Below are 22,070 nucleotides of genomic sequence, written 5' to 3' on the forward strand. Positions count from 1 at the left end.
ACTTCATTCTTGTTACCTTCTCACATCAAATAATTTGTAAATTGTAGAATTACGTACATCTTTGTGGGCAAGTTAAAATGAAATTACTGAAATCACGATGAAGAATTATGTTTTTAATGTGTTTGCTTGTGTGTTCTCTTTTTTTACTTGAAGTGTATGTGGTGTGTACTAGTTCAGTTTTAAACTCTGCTTTGCTTGTAAGTGACAATGCAGTTTTTCATCAATGTTTAAATTGTTGTACTGAAACTTAAAGAAACTTTTATTCTTTGTAGCTGAACCAATAACGTTTCCATCTGGAGGAGGCAAGTCATTTATTATGGGTTCTGATGATGTTTTGTTAAGTGTACTGGGCCTTGGAGACCTTGCAGACTTGACAGTAACAAATGATGCAGACTATAGTTATGATGTAAGTGCAATTTTATTTTAAAATTCTTTTTACAGTTTAATAAATGATAGTTTCTCTCTACCCTGAACGTTACAAATGTGGAGAACAGAGCTTTTAGTAGCAAATATTATTTGGGAGGAGAAGGGGGCATCTTTAGAATGTACTGTGTATTTTAGATAATCAAAATTAAAATGACCTGTTTATTTTCTTCTAACATAATTTCATTCATATTTTGTAACTGGGGGATGTGCAATAGCATAGAGTATAGTTTGACTCCTTAATGTGAATTTCTTTAAATGAAAATGGCAATTATACACTGCAATGGAGTATTGAGAAAACATGGCACAAAACTTAAATATTTGTACAAATGTGTTGCTCTGCTCCACTCTTCCTGTTTATATGGTGTTAATAGCATAAGCTATATATTACTGTTTATTTTTGATGTAAACTTCTAGGGAGTATTTTTAGCATTACCTAGCGATTTGAGATTGTCATTTACCACGTAAATTAAGTTACTTCCACTAGGGTTTTTCTTTCTTTCTTTCTTTCTTTTTTTCTTTTTTTCTTTTTCTTTTTCTTTTTTTTAATTGGCTAGTAATATTTGACTAGTTATGGAAAAGTCCAGGTAAGTCTTACATATTGTATTGTGTTTAAAGTATCTTGTCAGTTTTGGGGGTTTTTGTTACAGGGTCTAGAAGTACTTAAGCTGCACGCCATTTTATTTAATCATAGTTGTCCTTAAGTATTTGTAACTGATAGAAATACTAAATGTTGTCACGAAGCAAATGTTGATACATTCTTTACTGTAGGGTGTTAGGTTGCGTAGTTAGATTTCCTGATTGAAAACTGAAAATTTTTAAATGCCCATCCTTTTAGAAAACTATAAAAAGCTCAATAAAAAATACTTTTAAAAATATTTGCCCTATTTCATACATTTATACAATACATTGCCCTGTTCACAGAAAAGGTTAGTCTTCAGATTGTCTGATTCATTTTGAATGACACAGCACTTCTGAGAAATCAAGTAACTTGAAATCAGAGTTCAGTTTCAGTTCTTTATATTATCTGTCTCTGGATTTTACAGTCTTCCGGGCTAAATCTGCCATATGTAAAAATATACAACAGACAGACTTGAGGATTGTGTGCAATGTATAGAATATAACACTTTAAAAAATAAAAATAAAAATAAAAAAATGCAGTTAAACCTGTGAATAAATGGACATGGAAGAAAAGGTTTCTTTAGTAATTTCAGTGATGTACATGGTTAAGGCAGCTTAAATTTGAAACATCCAGAACTGGTATTAAAACAAATCCCCTAACCTGTCGTATATTACCCTGTGGATTATGGAATTGAATAGCTTGGGGTGCTTTCTTACATAGTCTTGTATTGACTTGGTTTACCTCTAAATGCTCTTCCTTGTACATTCAGTGAATACTAATTTGCATGAAGGAAAAAAAAAACCACAAAGCAGTTCAGAATCTCAGAATCAAGGTACTGAACTTCTTGGGTTTTTTTTATTCTCATTTTACTGACAGGTGCTTCAGGGTTCTTGAATTTTCAAGTTTCCTAGCAAGACCCTTTTGGTAAAGGCTGTTGAATTTGAGGGATATATGGAGTGGTGTCATCCACGTCTGGCAGTTAAAGGAGACAAAAGATGTGAATAAGTGTTTTTGTGGGTTTTTTTTGTTTGTTTGTTTTCATTCCAACTGGATCATTTACCAAATAGAAATAAGAAGTGACTGACTGTAGTTGTCATTCAGTTTCCTTGCTTCCTCTCTAGTCTTCCTTTTCTAATGCTTTTTGAGACTTTGAGTATATCTGAAAAATGTGTGTTGATTTCTTCTTGTACTTGAGAAGAAAAACTTTTAATACCAAGTTACACAAGTAGAAAGGTTTTCTTAATGCTTTTATATAAGAAGAAGGGAACCTGTCCTGCCATTGATCTGAAGAGACTGAAATTCAGATGGTATGTAGTTCTCTTGCATTGCAATCATAGAATTACTCAGGTTGGAAAAGACCCTAAAGATCATCAAGTCCAACCGCAACCCTACCTCTAATAACCCTCTGCCAAATCATATCTCTGAGCACCACATCCAAACGGCTCTTAAACACATTCAGGGCTTTTTTAGTTTTGGTTTTTGGTGGTGTTCGTTTTGTTTGTTTGCTTTTAAAATCTTCCTCAGTTGAAATTTCATTCAGTCTGATTCTCTGGTGGTTCGTAAGGCAGAATGACTGAGTTGCTATGTGCTAGAAAGTAGGCATTTCCAATTCTAATTGTTCTTCTAATCTATTCAGTGTTTCCTTCGCTGCCCTCCTGCTTTGGTAAGAATTTGTGGGTTCTTGTTTTCTGTTTTAGGTTTAAGGAGATAATGGTAAAAGGTTTTTTTGCTTACTTCTGATTTTCAGTGATTGGCATTTCAGATGGCAGATTTGTTTTTGGTTGGCCCTACTGTTCTAAACATCTGCTTTGTGACTTTTTATTGATCCAGGGACTGGGATAAAGAATTTAACTGATCTCTTTAATTAACATTCACTGAAAGGGTAGGGAGAGTGCTGATGGGAGAGATAGAAGAAGATATATGGTACTGTAGTCATATCTTCCTTTCTTTATCTTCTGGCTTTTACCAGTAGAACCTTTAAAACTTAACGGAGTTGTGTGTCTACGTGTTTGTTTGGAGAGGTTTCTGATTTGTCCAACTCAAAATATTGATATGACATTGCATCTTATATTTTACTTTTTTATTTTGTGACTGCCCTGTTTTTTATCTCACATTTGTCCTTTGTAGTCAGCAAATACATTTTCCAAGTTCTCTGACCATGATTTTGTGATGCACACTTAAGTTCTGTTAGTTTGGTACCTTGTGTTTCAGTGTCTCTGAACTACTGAGAATGAAGTTACTGGTACAACAGCCATTTTAACAACAGCAGTTAATAAACTTTTTGTTGTTTTCAAGTAAGGATGAGTGTTCTCAGTCCTAGTTTTCTTGAAGTCAAGTGAAGAAAAATGTAACAAGTGTAACAAAAATCATTGTACATCACACTGAAAGAATCAAGGTCTTTTCTTTCATCTGGGGTGTAAAGTGTTAAAGCTAAGCACAGCTGTTCTAGATGCTGGGCATTAATTTCTGTAAGCCCCAGACTGCAACAAGTGCATGAGGCAACAGGAGTTAGCCAGGTAGATTAATGTATTTAAATAATGATGATTAGAAACATTAAGGAGCTCTGTTAGCTAGAGAAATACTTTCTTAATAATTAAACAGAGCTCCAGAGTTCCACTCTGCTCCCTCATATAAAGAGGATATTATTCTTTCTAGAAAGGCTGTGCAGTGCAGTATAGTTCTAAATAACTTAAATATTGACAAAAATACCGAGATACTTGGTGCGCTGCAGAGAAGGAAGATTGAAAGTAAAATATTTTGTAATTGAATTTGTTTGTTACATAGTTATTTTAAAAAGGTTACATTGTACATCTAGTATAACAGATTTATTTTGCTTGATCTGATATTGGCATAGTTTGCATTTAGGCAAAAAAAAAAACAAAAAACAAAAAACCAAATACCTTAATATACAGGGAAAGCAAATTTCTACCCATCTATTATAACTTGGAACAGTAAATTGGATTGTCTGAGCATTTCTGTTTATTTTGATTGGTCGTAATCAAATCTAGTCTGAGTGACTGCTGATAATTCAGTCTAGGATAGAGATGTTATGGTGTACTGTTACATTATTATTTGATTCTTTGTTCTCAGTTGTGACATCTACTAAAATTTTTAGTAGATATGAGAGCATTTAATCTCTGTTTCTAGAAGTATCTTGGGTACTGAGAGATTTGGGCCTGTAGTTGAGAACCACAAGTACATGGGTAAATAGTGTGTAGGGCAGAGTATAGAATATGTATCTACTGGTTCTTCATTTGCTAATTTTGGTCATTTAACTGAAGTCAATTTTCTAAAGTCTCTTTATAATTTCTTAAGAGGAAGGGAGAAGTATATGTATGTCTTATTTTTCCTTGGATGGATGTTTTAGGATAAGTGGAATGTAGTCTTTTATGGTGGTTCTTTACACTCTGATTAATATAAATCATATTTGGAGCTCTAAATTAGTCTTTGTTGCATTCACTAGAAGAAGTTTTCTGGTAACTTTTTTGAGATAACTAGCATTAATATTGTGTCTATAATTTGTGGGTGTTAATATTTTAATATTATAATATTTTTCAACATAGTCACCACCATTAGCTATGCATTTTCACAAGAGATGAACGGTGAGTGCATGTTTTTTTCTGCATGGAGGAATTGTTTCACCTGCGCTTTAAACGCATTTGTGTCAGCTGTCAGTTTGTTAGGCTGCTCCTCTGCTGCAGTTTGTTGCACAGCAACAAAATACAATGGAATATTGGCAGAAAGTTTCAGTCTCTACTGTCATACCACCAGCATCCACTTATGAAGTAGTGGGCCAATATCATAAAGTGTAACTTTCAGAGCAGCCCTCATACTTCAACTATTTCTCTGTACATGCCTTATCATGTAGAATTATTCAAGATTTACATATGGTTCCTGTCATTCTTAGTCAAGATGTTAATCTAAGGAAGAGATCTGGGAACCTGAAGTTTATTTTAATTGTCTTTAAACGATAATGGGCTTTTGAAAGTTGTAATCTCTTCCTTCATTACGGAGTATATGATAAGCAATGAAATTGGTATTTTTTTTTCAGGGAAGAAGAAAAAAGATTTAAAACAAAAAATTGAAAATCGAAGCTTCTTGTTTGCATATTCAGTATTATGTTCTTTTCTACACTGGAACAAAAGAAGCTTCTGCAGTAGGAAAAAATTATATTGCAGACTTTGTTGCATGCCAGAGAGGGATTTACTTATGCATATTGACCAATAGTGAAATGCATATTAAAGTTTGAATATGTATTAACTGAATTAAGAAAAGCAAGCTTTTCCTAAAGTACAAATACTTGTTATACATGGTTTTTAAACTCAAAATTATGCCTTCTCTTTTTTAAGCTGCCAGCTAATAAAGATGCCTTCCGAAAGACATGGAACCCTAAGTATACGCTACGCAGTCATTTTGATGGAGTGCGGGCATTAGCTTTTCATCCTGTAGAGCCTGTGCTGGTTACAGCCTCTGAGGACCATACTCTAAAACTCTGGAATTTGCAGAAAACGGTTCCTGCCAAAAAGTAAGTGTATGGGTTTCATGAAGCATTAGTTGTGTTTTTAGAAGTCTTTGAAATTGATTCTCTTAAAACTGTTAAACGCTTCTGGAGTTTTTCAGTAGAGACTTCATTTTGCGTAATGATTTTTCCTCTTCATCTTTCAGGAGTGCCTCTTTAGATGTAGAACCCATCTACACATTTAGGGCCCACATGTAAGTGTTTATCAGAATTACTTGATAATTTTCTGATCTCCTGGATTCATAAAACATTATATAGACAAGATTATACTCTTTAAAACCAGATCAATACTGAATCCCTGTCATCAATTGCAGAGTCCACAATAAAACAAAAAGGAAGAAGATGTAGAATATGATACTGGAATTGCCTGAGCAATGTCTTGGGCTGGGGCTTTTAATATGTAATATGTAAAGAAAATAGATAAGGTAGAATTCTAGTAGTCTAACATAGTAGTCCTCAGATAGTTTTGAGGTGAAAAATACAGTTGCAGTCATCAAGGAAAAAAAAAAAAAAGGACTTAATGGAGTCTTAACATTCATTTCTCCCTGTGTTGAAGTATGTAGGTGATTTCAACTAGTAGTATCTGTTTTTACCAGCTTTGAATATGTAATTTCAGTTTGCTAATCTGCACTTAAGACCAGTAAACCATATGTTAAGCATGGCCTGTTGCGAGCCAATGGGATATTGTTTTACAAGACAGTTAAACCTGACTTAGTGGTATGTCCAAAGGTGCTTCTTCCTTTGGGACACAGCTTGTCTAGTGTCACTGCAAACAGGTTCAAGAAGTTAAACCAGCAGTCTAGCCTTAACCAAGAAGTACTCCTCCTAGGATTATTTTTCTGAGCCAGTTTTCTGGAGCATATGTTTCTGTCCATCTGAGAAAGTTCATAGTTTTAGTGGCAGAGAGCTAGAACAACCTCTTTCAGCACAGCGAATTTTTAGATAGGCATAGATTGTCTGTTTAAAATATATATATAAATTCCCTCTGCTTTGCAGACTTAGTTTCTACTGAAGTTTGTGTTTTTGAATTGCTTAAATTTTGATAGTGAAGTTGTAAATATTTTAATGTAGGTTTGTATAACTTGCTAAGACTTAAGGTTTTAACAGAATTTTTTAATCCAGGGTATTTTATTTGTTTTTGTTTCTTTGTTTATTTTTTTGCCTTTTAAAACTAGATTGCAAAATTGTAACTGTACTGTTGTCAGTACCAGTAAACTACTTATTCTGTCTCCCAATAGTGGACCTGTATTGTCATTGGCAATTAGTTCTAATGGAGAACAATGTTTCAGTGGTGGTATTGATGCAACCATCCAGTGGTGGAACATGCCTAGCCCTAATGTGGACCCATATGACACCTATGGTAAGCACCTTTTAAAAGAAAAAAACCTGTCAGGTATTGTTTTGGACACAAATTTTCCACTTGCAACTTGTTTTCTAAGCCTGTTGCGCAATGTGAATGCCATTTGGCAAATGAATTGCGCTTTCAACTTTTGTGTGCAATTACTGTTCATTGCTTACTTCCATTTGCATTAGTGATGTGCTGTCTATAGAACTGTAACAGAGTGGCAAATCCTAAGATTTAAATAATGAAGAAATTGGTCATATCCCTTTCTAAGAGACAGGCATTTTACTTTGGTTTTCCAAAATCTGGAATTTTAATGCCATGTAGGCAAATTGTTTTTGCATTTCGTTTCCCATAATCAGTGACTTAAATTGTTGTTAACTGTATGGAAAACTAATTTGTCTCCCTTATGCTGGTGTGGATCAGCAGTATCATGTGTTACTGAAGTTTGAATTGGTTTAAAGGCAGGACTGTTCCGTATTCTTGCTCTTTTTGTTGTGTCACTGTAGTAAGTGATCTGTTACACTGCTCAGGCTGCATAATGTGTATCGGTGAGGTGAAGAGGAAGCAATGCTGTCTTGCATCAATTTAAAAAAGACCAGTAAAGTGATCTTAAAATTTACATGGGCCTCAGGCAGTCTCTACTGAAGTAACAAAGTTATTTTTAAAAGCCAGAGCTCTCCCAAGTTATTTTTCCTCCGTAAAGATTGTTAGTAGGCCTTTTGTTTGCAAGACCTTGTTTTAAATTTCATGCAAAATAAAGTTGTGGAGATTTTTCACTTAGTCCTTTCCACCTACCTTTTTGTCTCTGTTCTACTCATAACCTAGTTTATTGAAAAACCCTCTATGAAAATAGATATTTGTGTATATATATATATATATATATATATATGTAAAATATAGATATATTTCTTTGTTTCGCAACAAAAGTAATCTTGTTTCAATACTCAGGTGCCCAGACTTTTAGAGCATCTCTGAGTCAGCAGAGTACAGTAAGTTGGGGGGAAAAAAAAAAAAGCAGTATTACAGTGAAGGCATCAGAGTTGGAAGAACTCATCAGAGTTTGAGTAATTGATGAATAGGCTGATCTTTGTTTTTTTTTTAGGTGCTTTTACATCTTGCACAAAGAAAAGGCTGCAGTAAAGAATCTTAAAGTTAGTAAATTTAGATGAAGGAAGTGAGCCTCTCAAAGAGGAGGTTATAACAAGTATTTCATATATCAACACTTTTTTAGATTTTCCTACTACAGATATTCACAAAACAGATGAGTACAACTAACAGATCTGTAAGAACACAGATGTGATAAATTACTTAAAAGAATTTTAGCAAATGTGGCATATAGCTGTTTTACTTGAAATATTATTTATATTGAAATGCAATAAATACTTATTCGGTTTCTGAACTTTTGTCTTTCCAGAGCCAAACGTTCTAGCTGGCACACTAGTTGCTCACACAGATGCAGTCTGGGGTCTTGCTTACAGTGGTGTTAAGAATCACTTACTATCCTGTTCAGCAGATGGCACTATTAGATTATGGAACCCACCAGAAAAAATGCCCTGTATTTGCACTTACAATGGAGAGAAAGGTAAGTTTTTTGCTGGGAAATTTTGGTTTTGAAAATTGGTTATGAGACATCTGATGAAGTTCTTGGCTCATCTCCATTTTTCAAAGCTAGTTAACACGACTAAAGAGAGATTTTTTTAATAAGATAATCCTGAGGCTGTGGTGTTATTTTGAAGGGAGTATATTCTGAAGGGGAAGTATATTCTGAAGTTATTCTGAAGGGGAGATTCTAAGTATGGGTAAGCTTAATGCTTATGTTGTTAAGAGTGTTAAGATGTTCTCTAGTTTCTAAAGATTTTTTTTTTTTCCTCACTTTTTAGAGCATGGAATACCTACATCAGTTGACTTCATAGGTTGTGATCCTGCTCATATGGTGGCATCATTTAACACTGGCAGCACAGTCATCTATGATTTAGAAACATCTCAGTCAGTGGTAATGCTTTCATCCCAAGTAGAATCTGGTAAATAAAGCTCTTTTCTATTAAGTATTTAACTTGAATGAAGTGCTTGTATGAAAGTTTTATCATGTGGGAAGTAAAAAAAACAAGCTTATGATAATTAAAAAGGGATTTCAGCAAAATATTCAGTGTAGAATCTGTCTAGATTGTGCTTCAATCCTCTCGTATGGAACATGTAGTATTAGAAATTCTGTTGCTACAAATAAGGTGTTGCATAACTCATTGTTGATAGTTGTATATAGTTGATGAGACTCTAAATAGAGGAGGTGTCTTCAGTACTTCATTTTCTTGAATCTATGGAAGTGTTTCATAAAGATAGCATTCAATTTATTCTGATTATTCAAGTCTTTGCAAATACATCTGAAAGAGTATTGCAAGGGAAGAATTTGCTTTTCCTTTCCAATTAGTCCAGTTCACTTAGTGATTGTTCCTGTGGTATCCAGTAGCATGTAGATAGCTTTTGCAGATTTTTATAACCTGTGCTGAAGCCTGTACTCTGGGTAGCTTGTGCATAGCTGATGTTGACAGTGAGAAGGACCATTAAAGATTGGAGAGATTCCTTTCCTCCTTTAAGAGAATCTCAAAAGAAATCAACAAAACAAGAATGAAGGAAACAATCTTTAAGGCAGGAAGAGTATTATGAGGAGTATTCTAAGAACTTACAAAGATGTTCTAAACTGTTCAGCGTTTCTTTAAGCTGAAATACATAAAAATATATCTGATGGAATCTTGTAGGTTAGGTTGACTTCAGATTTTTTTTGTTTGTTTGCTTGTTTTCAAGATGTATTTTTTTTTTTTTATATGAAGGTATAAGGTGTGTTCTAAATATATGGGCAGTTTGTTCCTATTTGGTTAATGCTGCCCCAGAGTACCTTTCCTGATTTGTTTGCCATCCATCTCAAGGATCTTTCTTATATATAAACCAGTTGTGCAGCTTTAACCTTAAAGTACATTGGCAGGAGTATACCTGGCTTAGTCTATCTTCTGTTAAGGAAAGATGCTGGTTATTATTAGATGTATTGATGTTTGTTATGAAGGTGTTCCTTATATAGTACAGTAAGTTAAAGTGGAATGCTAAAATATTTTCATCTTAGCTTTAGCCATTTCTTTAAGGCAAATGAGTATATGATTGTGTTTCTTTTTTTATTATTTTCAGGTGTACAATCAAATAATCACATTAACAAGGTAGTAAGTCATCCCACACTTCCTGTTACTATTACAGCTCATGAAGATAGACACATCAAATTTTTTGACAACAAAACGGGTAAGGGTAAAGAGACCTTCATCTGCATGTATGAATATGTTCCAAGTAGATCTGGCTGGATATAGGAAGAATCCATTTGTAGAGAACATACTAGTGACCAGGACTTGGTGTCGTTCCAAGATAAACTTTTATATAAAATTATGCCATCCCTTGCAACTGTGACTTAAGCAGTCAGAAATATTCCCTTGTACAGAAATGGTTATGACAAGCAAGAATATCCTTTTAAATTAGCAAGATGTTGATTTATAGAATATCTCCACTATTTTATTCCTGTTTTCACCATTTCCATGCTTATCACTCCAAACATATATGAGTTATATTTTCAATTCTCAGTCATAAAAGTCATTACTTAGTACTAATTAAGACAAGATACAGCCCTTAATTCATTGTAGCAGTAGAAGCCTTTGTTATACTTAAGTTGTTGGTTAAGTTCTATTCAACTTCAATTTTTGAATCAGCTGTCATTTTCTGTGTGTTATCCTACTAAGTTGGGGGAAAAAAACAAAAACAGCATAAACTGATTGTAAGTATGTGTGCAAAACCCCCGTTTAATATGTCTCTTTAGGAGATGGAGAGAGGGTGTTATTCTGGTATTTTTGTTTTGGTTTTGTTTTTCTTTTTAAAGGCAGAAAGCTAAGATGTTTTTTTCCCCACTTCTTCTCACCTGCTGTCATTAAATATGTTGAAATGATTGCTCTGGAATTCAAATGTATTACCAAGTCTTTAAAAGTAACAAAGGAAGATATGGCATGAACAAATAACTGCGTTAAAGGCTGGAAATGGAAGTTGACCAGGAAGAAATGTAGATCCTCGTAGGCTTGAGAACAAGCACATTAAATTCTGTGTGGATAAATGTGAGGGAAAGGAATAGCCAACAAAATCAGTTAATATGAGTATGAGTTCCTGATGCATACACACTTGTACTTTATGTTAGTCTCCTATTGCTCAAAAAAGGATATAGCAAAAAAAGAAGCATTTCAAAGAATGGTTTAACGTATGACTAGAGATCTTCAGAAGCTTTTCAAGGAGAAATGACAAATCGGGCTAAGATTCTTCAGGAAAAGAGAACCGGATAAAGATGCCAGAACTTTTTCATGTTGATTATGGTCTTGTTGTGGACTTGTTAGCTTACTCTCTTTTCCAAAACAAGAACTAAGGTTCAACTGGCAAAGAGTCCAGGGGAAATGGCACAGAGTAGTTGGATATGCAGGTAACCACTTCGGTTTGTAGTAACTAAACAGTTAATTTTAGAAATTGGAGAACATCTTGTATCTAAAGTACCACTTAGTTGTCCTGTTAGATGGACCTTTGATATTACCGAGTATCTTTTCAAAGCTTTGTCAACAGTATGTTAAAGTGATCAGATATGTGGACATTTGCTGGACTAAAACTACTGTTATTGCTATTTGAGAAGATGCCAGATATATCAGAACTTATGATATGAATGCCTTTGAGAATTGCCATTTACCCATATGTTTGTACAAGTCTGTGGTTGAAACTTAATAATTTATAATACAACTGTAGTTTTCAGATATTCAAATCAGTGTTATTCTCTATTCCGCTTAATGGGAATATTATTTTTAGAAGAAACAGTTCTTCCCAGGAAACTGACTGTTTATTTTGCTTTTAGGTAAAATGATCCATTCGATGGTTGCTCACTTGGATGCTGTCACAAGTCTAGCTGTAGATCCTAATGGAATCTATTTAATGTCTGGAAGTAAGGGTTTTTTAATCCTCTTATGTTTTATGCATTTTGTATTTCTTTTGCTTTTAAGCATCTGACAAAAATTTAATCTTGTATTTTTTTTATTTTTTTTCTTGTTTTTCTCCAAACAGGCCATGATTGTTCCATTAGATTATGGAATTTGGACAGCAAGACATGTGTGCAAGAAATAACAGCTCATAGGAAAAAGCTGGATGAATCCATTTATGATGTAGCATTTCATCCATCAAAAGCATATATTGCCAGTGCAGGAGCTGATGCCCTTGCCAAAGTATTTGTGTGACACAGCAGAACAAGCCTGCGTCATAACAGCAGGTCTGTTTGGACAAAAAAGAGGGAACGCGTCACTGCCATCAATAAGGTTACCAATAAGACACTACATCCGATCTGCCTGAGTGAAGGCTCTTAAGTGGGGCAGGTTTCAGTTGGTGAAAAGTCACCACATCTTGAACAATGTCAGGCTCATTCATTTAACTGTAATTACTGTATTTGGGGGGGGTGGGGAGAAGTAAAAAAGGAAAACCAGTATTTGTAGCCTTGACTGGATATGAACTGAGCGTATGTCTGTTCTTTAGGTGTCTTTAAGCAAACGTGGAGTCTGATCTTACAAAAGACTTTTGTTTTGGACTCTGTGTGCTGCCTTAGGGTTAGGAATGTGGTGCTCTTGTGGGGGGAAGTGAGCTCCAAGAGTAGCTTTCTTTTCATCTCTTAGTAATCTTCTGTTTATCAGTTGAATGCCACAGATTCCCCTTTTAAACTTTTATTTTGCTTTAAAGAAAAGGAAATTTAACTTAAAATATTTTAGCATTAGTTGCACAAAATGTTTGGATAAAATTCTAGTTTTTATAAGTCTTTTTATATATTTAGCCTGTCACAACAGTGCTCAAGATTGTATTGATAATGTTTTTCTGCATTATAGAACCCTAAAACACAGAGAACTCACTGACCCGCTGCCGTGTAACCACACTCTTCCCTTCTTTTGCCTAATACAGCTCAGCTAAGTCCTTGCATAAGGATGCTAATTCTTCATCATCGCGTAACTGTCTTCATAAATAAAGGACTGTAAAATGTGTTTAAATGAAACACAGAGGGGTTAACACCCCCCGATGAACTCTTTAAAAAATAAAAAATAAAAAAATATTAATCTTGGCATCCTATCACTATGTGATATTTTGTACATCTTACTGTATTTACGAGTTTATTTATCAAGGATTACCCATCTTGCTAATGGCCTATTGTTATTTATTTCACTTTTTGTTGGTCTTTATATCCTTTTATGTAGTGTGTTAAAGGGCCCTGTATATCTATTACGGCACTCTTTGAACAGTCTAAAATAGATAAGAAAATGGGACATTTCATGATTCTAAAGTTGCAAACCAAGACTATTTTTTTTTTCCTTTGATTAAGTATTTGAAGTGGAGTGGATTCCAAAAACCAATCTTGGTTCAGAACTTTTGGAGTGAATTTTTTTTTTGCGTTTCAAATAGAATACAAAAGTAGTTGATTCAAGATTCCTAAATCTGCTGTGTTTTGGCTAGTTATTCCCTGCTTTTGTTTTATTTTTGGATGTGCTTCAGTTTATGGTGTAACTAAACATTTTGTTTGTGTAATGCATGATTAATACAATAAAGTATTTTTTCTAGTCTTCCACAAAACTTTTCTGATCAGTTTGCGAGTTTTGATGAGTTTTGTAAGGTTTCTGTTTTACAAACTATGAATCAGCAAATTTTTAAGATTGTACCACATAGCAGAAGTACAGCTGTTGAAAAATAATGTATATAAAATGCATATAATAAATATTAAATGGTGTACCTGTATGTTACTGTTGGCTACATTATTTTGTGTTGCACAGTTTGAAAGTGTCATTCTACAAGTTACTAAATTAAGTCTAAATTTTAGCAAAATGATCATTTGTTTGTTATGCTTATAATCTCCTTTGCTTACAACTGTAATAGTTGTCTGGATGTCAACACTGTTTCAAACAGCACCATCCACCTATAAGAACATGTTTCCACAGTATTCTTAAAGCTTTTTACAAGAACAAGCTGAAAATTGTTCAAGTATTTTTAGAGCCCTTATAAGACGATCACACTGGTTTTGCCTGTCTTTGTACGTGAAGTGATTCTCAAGTGATTTCAGAACCAGGGAGGTACTGTTTTTACTTCAAACTGCCATGAAATCATTGTGTTGGATTTAAAAGGAATAAAACACTCATTCATTTCTAAATGCTCACAATTTGTCCGTATGTCAAATGTTACCCATTAACCTTTGCTGTTTCTTTACAAGTCCTTCAGTAAAGATGATGTCCAGAGGGCAGTTGTCTTTGTGAAGGGCTGGTCCACAGGTCAGCAGTTTGCATCTCTTTGATGGGTTGCTTTCCTGATAGTTTATCGGTAGTAAAGAAAACTGCAATATGAAACTTAGATTTTCTTACAAAAGTGCTGTGTTTAGGAATAAAATACCTTTTGCTGGAACATGTTCCTATAAGTGGTTCTGGCTGTATTGTTCCATGTAAGTTTCCAGTTCAGCAGTAAGAATGTATCTTATGCCATCTCCTGTCAAGCAAATTAGTTTTTTGAAAACAAGGGAAAAATGTGCCCATGGTAGACACAATACTGCAGTAATATTCTGAAATTAATTTTGTTTTAATAATACTGGTATGTTGTTTGAAATGTGTTACAGTAAATAATAATTGTATAGGAATTGGATAATTTTGTCCATTATCATGAAGATTGAGGGTGAGGCCTTTCAGTAACTGCTTGTAGGACACTAAGACTTTACTTTTGAAATTAACATTCAGCTGATTTGCACTTTTTTTTTCCTTTCAGTCTAAAGCATTCAACTAATCAACAGACAAGAGAGTCTTTGAATTTTATTGGAAGTAATTTCATAATTGCCTTTTCTGAAGCCAAACATTGTTTCTGGCAGCTTTTCCAGACCGCTGCATTTTAATGCTTAAATGAAATGTGATTGTTTAATAAACATTGCCATGCATAACAATTACTTTTTTTTTTTTTTGAGTTGTATTAAAATTGAAATGGTAAAAACAAAAAATTTGCTTATTTTCTTTAATTGAAATCTTACTCATCTTAGTTCACTGATGCATAGCAGATCAAATGCTGTACTGAAGCTTCCTTTATTGAATGTTGGCAATAATCTCTCATACAGTCTTAGTTTATTTAGTGTGGGGTATAACGTTCTAAAACCTTTATTTTTGGAATAGAAGAACTATCGTATTGATGGTGGAAACACTGATAGTCCTGAAATTTCCATTTAGGAAAAACACCTCAGCTTCTCTGCAAGGACCAATTTCCTTCTGTTTTGGAAATGAAACCCAAAGGGTGCACCCTCAAAAACCAGACCCAGAGAAATACCAAGATGTTTAATATTTAGGGTTCGGTATCTAAGATGGAGTTGCTTGAACAGTCCCACTCCCTATCTTCCTTTTTTGTATTGTAGGAACTCTTTTAAGTACTGAGCTTTCTGCAGCTTATAAAACATACGTATGAAATACGTCTGAAAAGTTGTTAACAAGTCCTGATCAAGAACCTTCCCTAATTTAGAAGTCATACGGAATTATTTATCGAACTAGGCAGTAATTGATAACTTCTTTTTGTGGAACTCTGGGCTTGAGGAAGCATTGTCAGGCTGTACATCTCTTTCACTGCACGTTAATTGATTCAGTTTCAAACTGGCAGAGCGCTGTCCTGGCATGAGATTTCCAATCGAAACAAAAGGAGCCCTTGGGATTGTTTTATAAATCAGGTGAGCATGAATGGTGATATGAGTTCCATACTTAATACGTTTTCAGTACTTGGAGAACACACACTTGTGAGTTCTATTGGAACTCAATGAGAGACTGAGAAGTAGTGATTTTTATTTATTATTATTATTTTTTAAGTTCAAGTTAAAAAAAAAAAAAAGGGGGGGGGGGGGGGAAATGATCAAATGCATTGCTTTGTTTTCTGATTTTAACACAGAACCAAATACTGACTGACTTGGTGGGAAATAACATGCCTTTCCTTTTTGTCCTCTTATCTGGAGGGTTTAATGCCTTCCCACCCCCATAGAAGACATCCAGTCTTTTAAGTGTGCACAGAGCAACAGAGTATTTGTTTTTAAATATTTATGGGTTTTATGGGAATTAATATCTGGAGATTTCCCTGGTGATAACAAAAAAGCGATGTGAAGAAGCCTGAATCATAGGACTCTCGTTTCCAGGAATCGCTGAACCTCAGTACTGTGGGAGTCTCTGCTACAGTCGGTACAGTGGAAGTCGCGCTGTACTTGAGCAGTAGTTTCGGTTTCCTTGCTTTACATGCGCATCAAACTAAAAAGTCATAGTTCTCACAGTGAAGTGTGTTTTCTATGAGATCCAGAACCTTACTAGGAAACTTGTAACTTTCTTGTTACAGATTTCATCTTAATTTCGGTATTGAGAACAGCTGGGAGGTAACTGATAGCGTTCAGCTGTGCGGCTTAATTCTGAAGCGTGGTGCCTGCTGTGTGCCAGCCAGCCCCGTGCACGGGCTGTGTCGGTCCGCGCGGTGATAGCAGAGCTCCTCTGGCTGGGGGTAGTGCTGAACCGCGAGGGGTCGGTGGAAGTATATAATGTGCAAAGCGCGCTCCTGCCCTGCACGTGCTAGAAGCGCTTGGGATGGAGGTTACGTTTCAGTGCTGTACAAATGAATCAGAAACGAAGGAACGAGACGGGTGCCCGGGCCCGTGTGGAGCGGCGCGCCTGGGCTGTGTCGGGAAGCGCTACTTGCCTTCACGCGCGAGCCGGTCCGGCAGCAACGGCAGCGACCGCGTTCGCCTGCTCGTGAGAGCGGAGCAGCGCCCGTGAGGGAGAGGCGGCCCGGGGGCGGCGGCGGCGACGGCGACGGCGACGACCTTCGAGCGGGTCCCGGAATGCTGGTTGTCGGCAGCAAGCAGTAAGTAGGCCCGGGCAGGCCGGCACGGGGTTGGAAGGCCTGGGAGAAGGAGAGGTGGTGCTCGCCTTGCTGGTTCCACGTCCCTAACGCGGTGTGCGCGCACCCTGTGCTCCTGCTGGGTGAGCGGGGGAACCTCGTGCGACTGCACCGGGTACTGCCCAGCGAGCTCCTGGGGCTTGTGGAGGGTTTGGTCGTGGGCGGTGGTTGGCAAAGGGACACGTGCTCTTTCCTTCGTTGGCCTCGGGCGCCATTTTCCTTCAGGGGTGATGGGGACGGGATGTGCTCCTGGAAGCTTCCAGGTGGCTGGCCTGTTTGCTGTTGGTTTAGAGTAATTTTCCTGTACTTTACATGCTGTTTGAGAAATGTGCGGGTTGTTTTTTCTTTCTGAAGGGAAAGCTTTTTCTGAGGAAAAAGTTTGTTTCTTGATTATATGGGCATTTTGCATTGAAGCTGTTGTCAGACTTATAATTGAGTGGGAATAAGGAGCTCTTGCTCAATGCGGAAGGGCTCTTGTGAAGGCCCCTGGCAGCAGGGAAGCAGCTGGGCTGTGGGCCGAGCAGTGTGCGCCTGTGGTGTTGTGGCTGCAGCTGTCTGCCTGCAGAAGTTGGAGTGTGATGGGCAGAGCCGTCACTGCACACCTGGTACTTCTGGAGTGGTCTTAACTGAAGATTTCCCCTGCAGGTTTTCTATGTTACATAGAAAAAAGATGGCGTCTTAACGACAGCAAGTCCTGTCAAATGCTTTTCAATGTTACTGTGCTTCTGCAGTAGTTGTTTATGAAACAGGAGCTGTATTTTAGCTTTGTGCGTTAGTTCTTTGATTCTTTTGCCTTTGGTAGCCCAGGTGAGTGACTGCCACTCCAAGCAAGTGTTGAGTTCTCTTAAGAAGAGAATTTCTCAGAGGGCTGAAGGAGTTTCCATAATCTCAGTGATCTGTGTAACATTAGATCATTTCCATGGTGTGTATCTACATTCTGTGGGAAACTTTATTTATTTATTTATTTTTGGTGGCTGTTTTTGCTTGAAGAGGCAACTTATTGTGGCTGTTTTCTTTTCACTGTGCATGCAGCTCTCTCTGGTCCACATCTAGACCTGAGCAGGTCAGTTCACTTTAGGTAAAGCCTTTGCTGATGTGTCCACTGTGTGCTGTGCAAGAGTTCTGTCCTGCTTCTGAACCAGCTCCTAGCCCTAATTAAAATGTAGTCAGCATGGCAACGCTGTGTGCTTCATTGCAGTCAGAATATTTAGATGAGATAAAGCCATTATCTTCTCACTTCTCTGAACAAGTACAATGTTATCAACGTACCTAAGAGCAAATGTCAGAGAATTAGTGGAAATGCTCAGAAATAATGATAAGTTCCCAATCAAACTATCCCATTAAAAAGCTTATTTTAAGTCAAAACTATGTTCACTTGGTAAGTTATTGGTAAATGACTGTTGTATTTTTTCCCTTTTTTACTTTTCTAAACTTTGCCAATGTTTTGACTTGATGTTGTCTTTCTTTTACTTGTATTCCTTGGCAGAGAAATGTTTATCGTATTGTAATCTGATCACATACACCAGGGCAGAAAAATAGTTGTTATCCCTCTGCTTACATTCTGCCATATTCTGATTGCTGCTAAGTCATAAAGGCTCTATCTGACCTCAGCAGAGGCTGAAGAAGTTTAGTTAGCATTTGCTAGTGAAAACAACCGTGCCGAATTCTCATGGCTGTATCTTAGGAGTTGGTCCAGGGCAAGGTTTAGCTGTGAGTTCACAGCTACCCTGAGGCTGGGGCAGTTCAAGCTGACAACGGCTGGCTTCCAGGAGGGTGCCCTGGGGCTGAGGGTAGGCACCTCCACAGCAGGGGAGCAGCACTGCCCTCCCATTCATAAGTGGACTGCAGAGGTGGTGCTGTTTGCTTCATTGTGTACCTATCTGTGATGGCTAGAGCTTCCTCTAGACCTGGGAAATAGGAAGGATGCGGTGCTGGTTTGTATGCAGGCACAGATGAATGTAAATAAGTGTTAGAGTAATAAAACAATAAGTATCTTTTAAGCAATAAAAGTGACTTGTGATTGAGGATACTTCACTAACTGAACTTGATTACTTGAAAGGAAAGGAAATTATGATCCTAATGAGATTAAATTCAAAATGGGCAGTTTGCTTCAAAGCAGAAATTAAACTTCTGGATTTTATCATAGACCACAGACTTTCAGAACCTATTCTTCCTCCAGCTGAAACCACGGGCAGAATCCCTGCTGGAAGCCAAAATTTGCGCTGCAGTTGACAGACATACGTAACTGGAAAATGCTCTTGCTTAGATTGCAAACTATTCAGTCAAGGTTTCTGTTTATTTGGTGTCTGTATTTGGATGACAGATGATCACAAGCTTTTCAAACACACTGGTTCAGTTTCTCAAGAAAATCCTTTGTTTCCTGTCCTAAGTCCAAACCAAAGCCAGTCAGCATGATTTTCTTTGGACTGCTGTTAGTATGCTGGGGATCTAAGCCTCCAGCTTCCAGACAGTTTGTTAAAGATACAAGCTGATCTTCTATGACAGAGTTCTCAGGCCTCCTATGGCACTTGCGTGCAACAGAGAAATTTTCTGTGATTTTTGTGGCTTTGCTGCTTACTGGAGCTAACTTACCCATAAACCTAATGAAAGGAAGGGAAGTGCTGAGCAAACCAGAATCTCTGCATTTAGAAGCAGTGTCTGAGGGAGCTAGAGAAGCTGCCCCATTAAAAAGGTGGTCCAAAATCAAGACATCAGGAGTTGTCATCACTTTTGTTCTTCAGAACAGAAGAGATGAAAACAGAGTATTTGTGCTGTGTGGAGCCATACTTCATAAAAGAGAAGGCGTATGTGGCAATGCTAATATGAAATGCAAAAAAGACTGCAAACACTTATGGGAGAAAATACTGTTCTGCTGAAACTGTTCTAGTTCATAAGTTAGAAATCAAGGCAAAGAGAGGAGCCCTCACCTCTTCCCTCTCCCCTGGTTACTTCAGAAGATATAGAGAAGTGTAGTCACTGAGTTTTGATCTAAATGGTTTTTAGCTGGTTACTGCATAGCTCCTTCTTGGCATTGGGTTTGAGAGCCAAAGTAAATTCCTTCAAAGATACCATTTTCTCTTAAGAGTGTTAGGATGATCTCACTTTTGTTTTTGTTGTTTTGTTTTCTTGTTTGGTGTTTTTTTTTTTTTTTTTTTTTTTTTTTTTTTTTTTTTTTTTTTTTTTTTTGTTCTCTTGTTTAAGTATTTATACATTGACCAAGAGTAATAAAGGTCAGCTTCTGAGATGGTCTTTTTACACATGAGGATGCAATATGAAAGGCGACAGAATCGCTTGGTAGCATGAAGACCTCTGCAGCATGCTGACCCTTCAGTTACCTCCTGTTTATCCTGTATACAACCTCTGTCAGATGAGAGTACTAGCTGGAAAGCATCACACTGCATCTACAGGGCAGTTCATAGCTAGGAAGGTTCTAAATGGTTAGAAGGTGTGTGAGGTACAAAATCTTCAGTGTCTTGGTCTAGGAGTGGAATCAGAGATCCTGAGCCAAGGGCTGTGCTGGCTGCTTGGGATAACAATGGTTAATGATCTGAATGTTGAGCAGGGAGCTTTGCATGGATACAATCTGTATGTTTCCCTGCTGGAAAAGTGCAGGGAACAGTGAGTGGGGAAATGTCTAACATCCTCTATGTATGTAACTCCTGGTTTGGGATCTTGGCCTGGAAGTAAGTGCTTGCAGTATTTCTTTGAAGGATGGAAGGTTCTGTTGACAACAGGGGAAGTTCCATTCTTCTTTCAGTTATTTTTTACTATCTATGAGTTAAAAAAAATATAAGGAACCCATATATAAGGCACCCAGGAAATATAAGCTGCAGCCCTTACTGAAAGTTTTTGTGATTCTAAAAGTAGTTTCAGTTTTTTGAGGACAGTAAGTGGATATTTTCTACACTTAGGCTGATGTGGGCATTCCTCTGGGAAGGGTGATTTTGGATGCGTTAACTACTGTGTAATGTAAAATTCAGTTGCAATAGGTACCTAAGCTATTAAGCTGAGAGCCCTTTTCTCTTTTCTCAGTGACAGATTCTTAGTTTTTGACGGGCAGCTGTCAAATACACTGCTTTCAGTAGTGGGGTTGCAAATCTGAGGCCATTCACATAATGAGTAGTACTCTTTAAGGGAAAAGGGCATATAAGTTTTCATTCTATGGTCTCATAGCAACTTGGTCTGGAGTACTAGATCTGGAGGTTGGTGGCCCTGCCTGTGGCAAGGGACTTGGAACTTGATGATCCTTGGGGTGCCTTCCAACTCAAGGCATTCCATGGTTCTGTGATAATTTTCAGCAGAGAACAGGGTGGTTCTCTTGCAGGCCATGTTCCTGAGTGACAGTCCTGATACCCAAAGCAGTGTTCCCAAATGGAGTTTGCAAGAGTGATGGTGGCTGCAACTCTGTTTTACTGCTTGGTCCTGCAGCATGAAGCTGAACTCTCATGCTGTGGCTTTACTTTTTCTCTCACCCCAAAGAAAGCTTCAAATTCATATCTGTTACTCTGTACCATTCTGTACTGGTATGTATGTAGACTCTGTACCACTCCTCCAAACTGACCTACTTACAGCATGGTTCACATCCATTCCACCCTGTCTCTATCTCACTAGCTCTCAGTCCTTTTTGCTGTGTCACAGACCGTACTTCCAGATCAAAATTGTTCTTACTTGCTTTTGTATAAACTTTACATATTTAAAGAATTATTCTCTGTACCTGCTATTTCTTACCTCAGTGTAATTGGGCTCTGTGAGGGTACAAATAATGTCATCACCATTTTGACAAAATGAAAATCTATCAGCAATGTAGTGCTGTGGCTTCTGGAAATCAGACCTTTTTCTTTTGTGAAGGAATGACATCAGTAAAGCTGCCATCTTCTTTGCAACAGTAGAAGTAGATTGGGGGGGAAAATGTGGTTGTGCTGGTCGGTATGCGTGATTTATATTCAGATCATTCAACTAGCACCATATTTAATATAAACAACTGCTAAAACTTTGGTACTGACTGATTCAAATTAGGGAAAAACAACAAAAATCTGTGTAAGAAGTATCCTTGGCATCTAAGGATGATTTAGGTTCCTTTGGCCCTTCACCCCAAGGGGAGACTGAAAATAATTTAGACAGGAAACGGGATATACAACTTATTCAAGCTGTACTACACAAGGTCCATCATAAAAAGACTTTTATAT

The 22,070-nt window shown here is 37.0% G+C and overlaps 1 protein-coding gene across 5 annotated transcripts in view; it reads left to right on the forward strand.

The window, feature by feature from the left end:
- Positions 1 to 13,731, forward strand: part of STRN3 (striatin 3) — a 47,932-nt gene extending 34,201 nt beyond the window's left edge. For all 5 annotated transcript variants that reach the window (XM_072337234.1, XM_072337233.1, XM_072337235.1 and 2 more), the window contains 9 exons: positions 273 to 406; positions 5,395 to 5,570; positions 5,711 to 5,758; positions 6,803 to 6,924; positions 8,324 to 8,491; positions 8,790 to 8,930; positions 10,084 to 10,191; positions 11,822 to 11,908; positions 12,028 to 13,731. In XM_072337234.1, the coding sequence (XP_072193335.1) occupies positions 273 to 406; positions 5,395 to 5,570; positions 5,711 to 5,758; positions 6,803 to 6,924; positions 8,324 to 8,491; positions 8,790 to 8,930; positions 10,084 to 10,191; positions 11,822 to 11,908; positions 12,028 to 12,197 (1,154 nt within the window). In that variant the 3' untranslated portion in view covers positions 12,198 to 13,731. The remainder of the gene's footprint in view (positions 1 to 272; positions 407 to 5,394; positions 5,571 to 5,710; positions 5,759 to 6,802; positions 6,925 to 8,323; positions 8,492 to 8,789; positions 8,931 to 10,083; positions 10,192 to 11,821; positions 11,909 to 12,027) is intronic.
- The last annotated feature ends 8,339 nt before the right edge of the window (positions 13,732 to 22,070 follow it).

Source organism: Excalfactoria chinensis, chromosome 5 (assembly GCF_039878825.1).
Source record: "Excalfactoria chinensis isolate bCotChi1 chromosome 5, bCotChi1.hap2, whole genome shotgun sequence".
Taxonomy (NCBI): Eukaryota; Metazoa; Chordata; class Aves; order Galliformes; family Phasianidae; genus Excalfactoria; species Excalfactoria chinensis.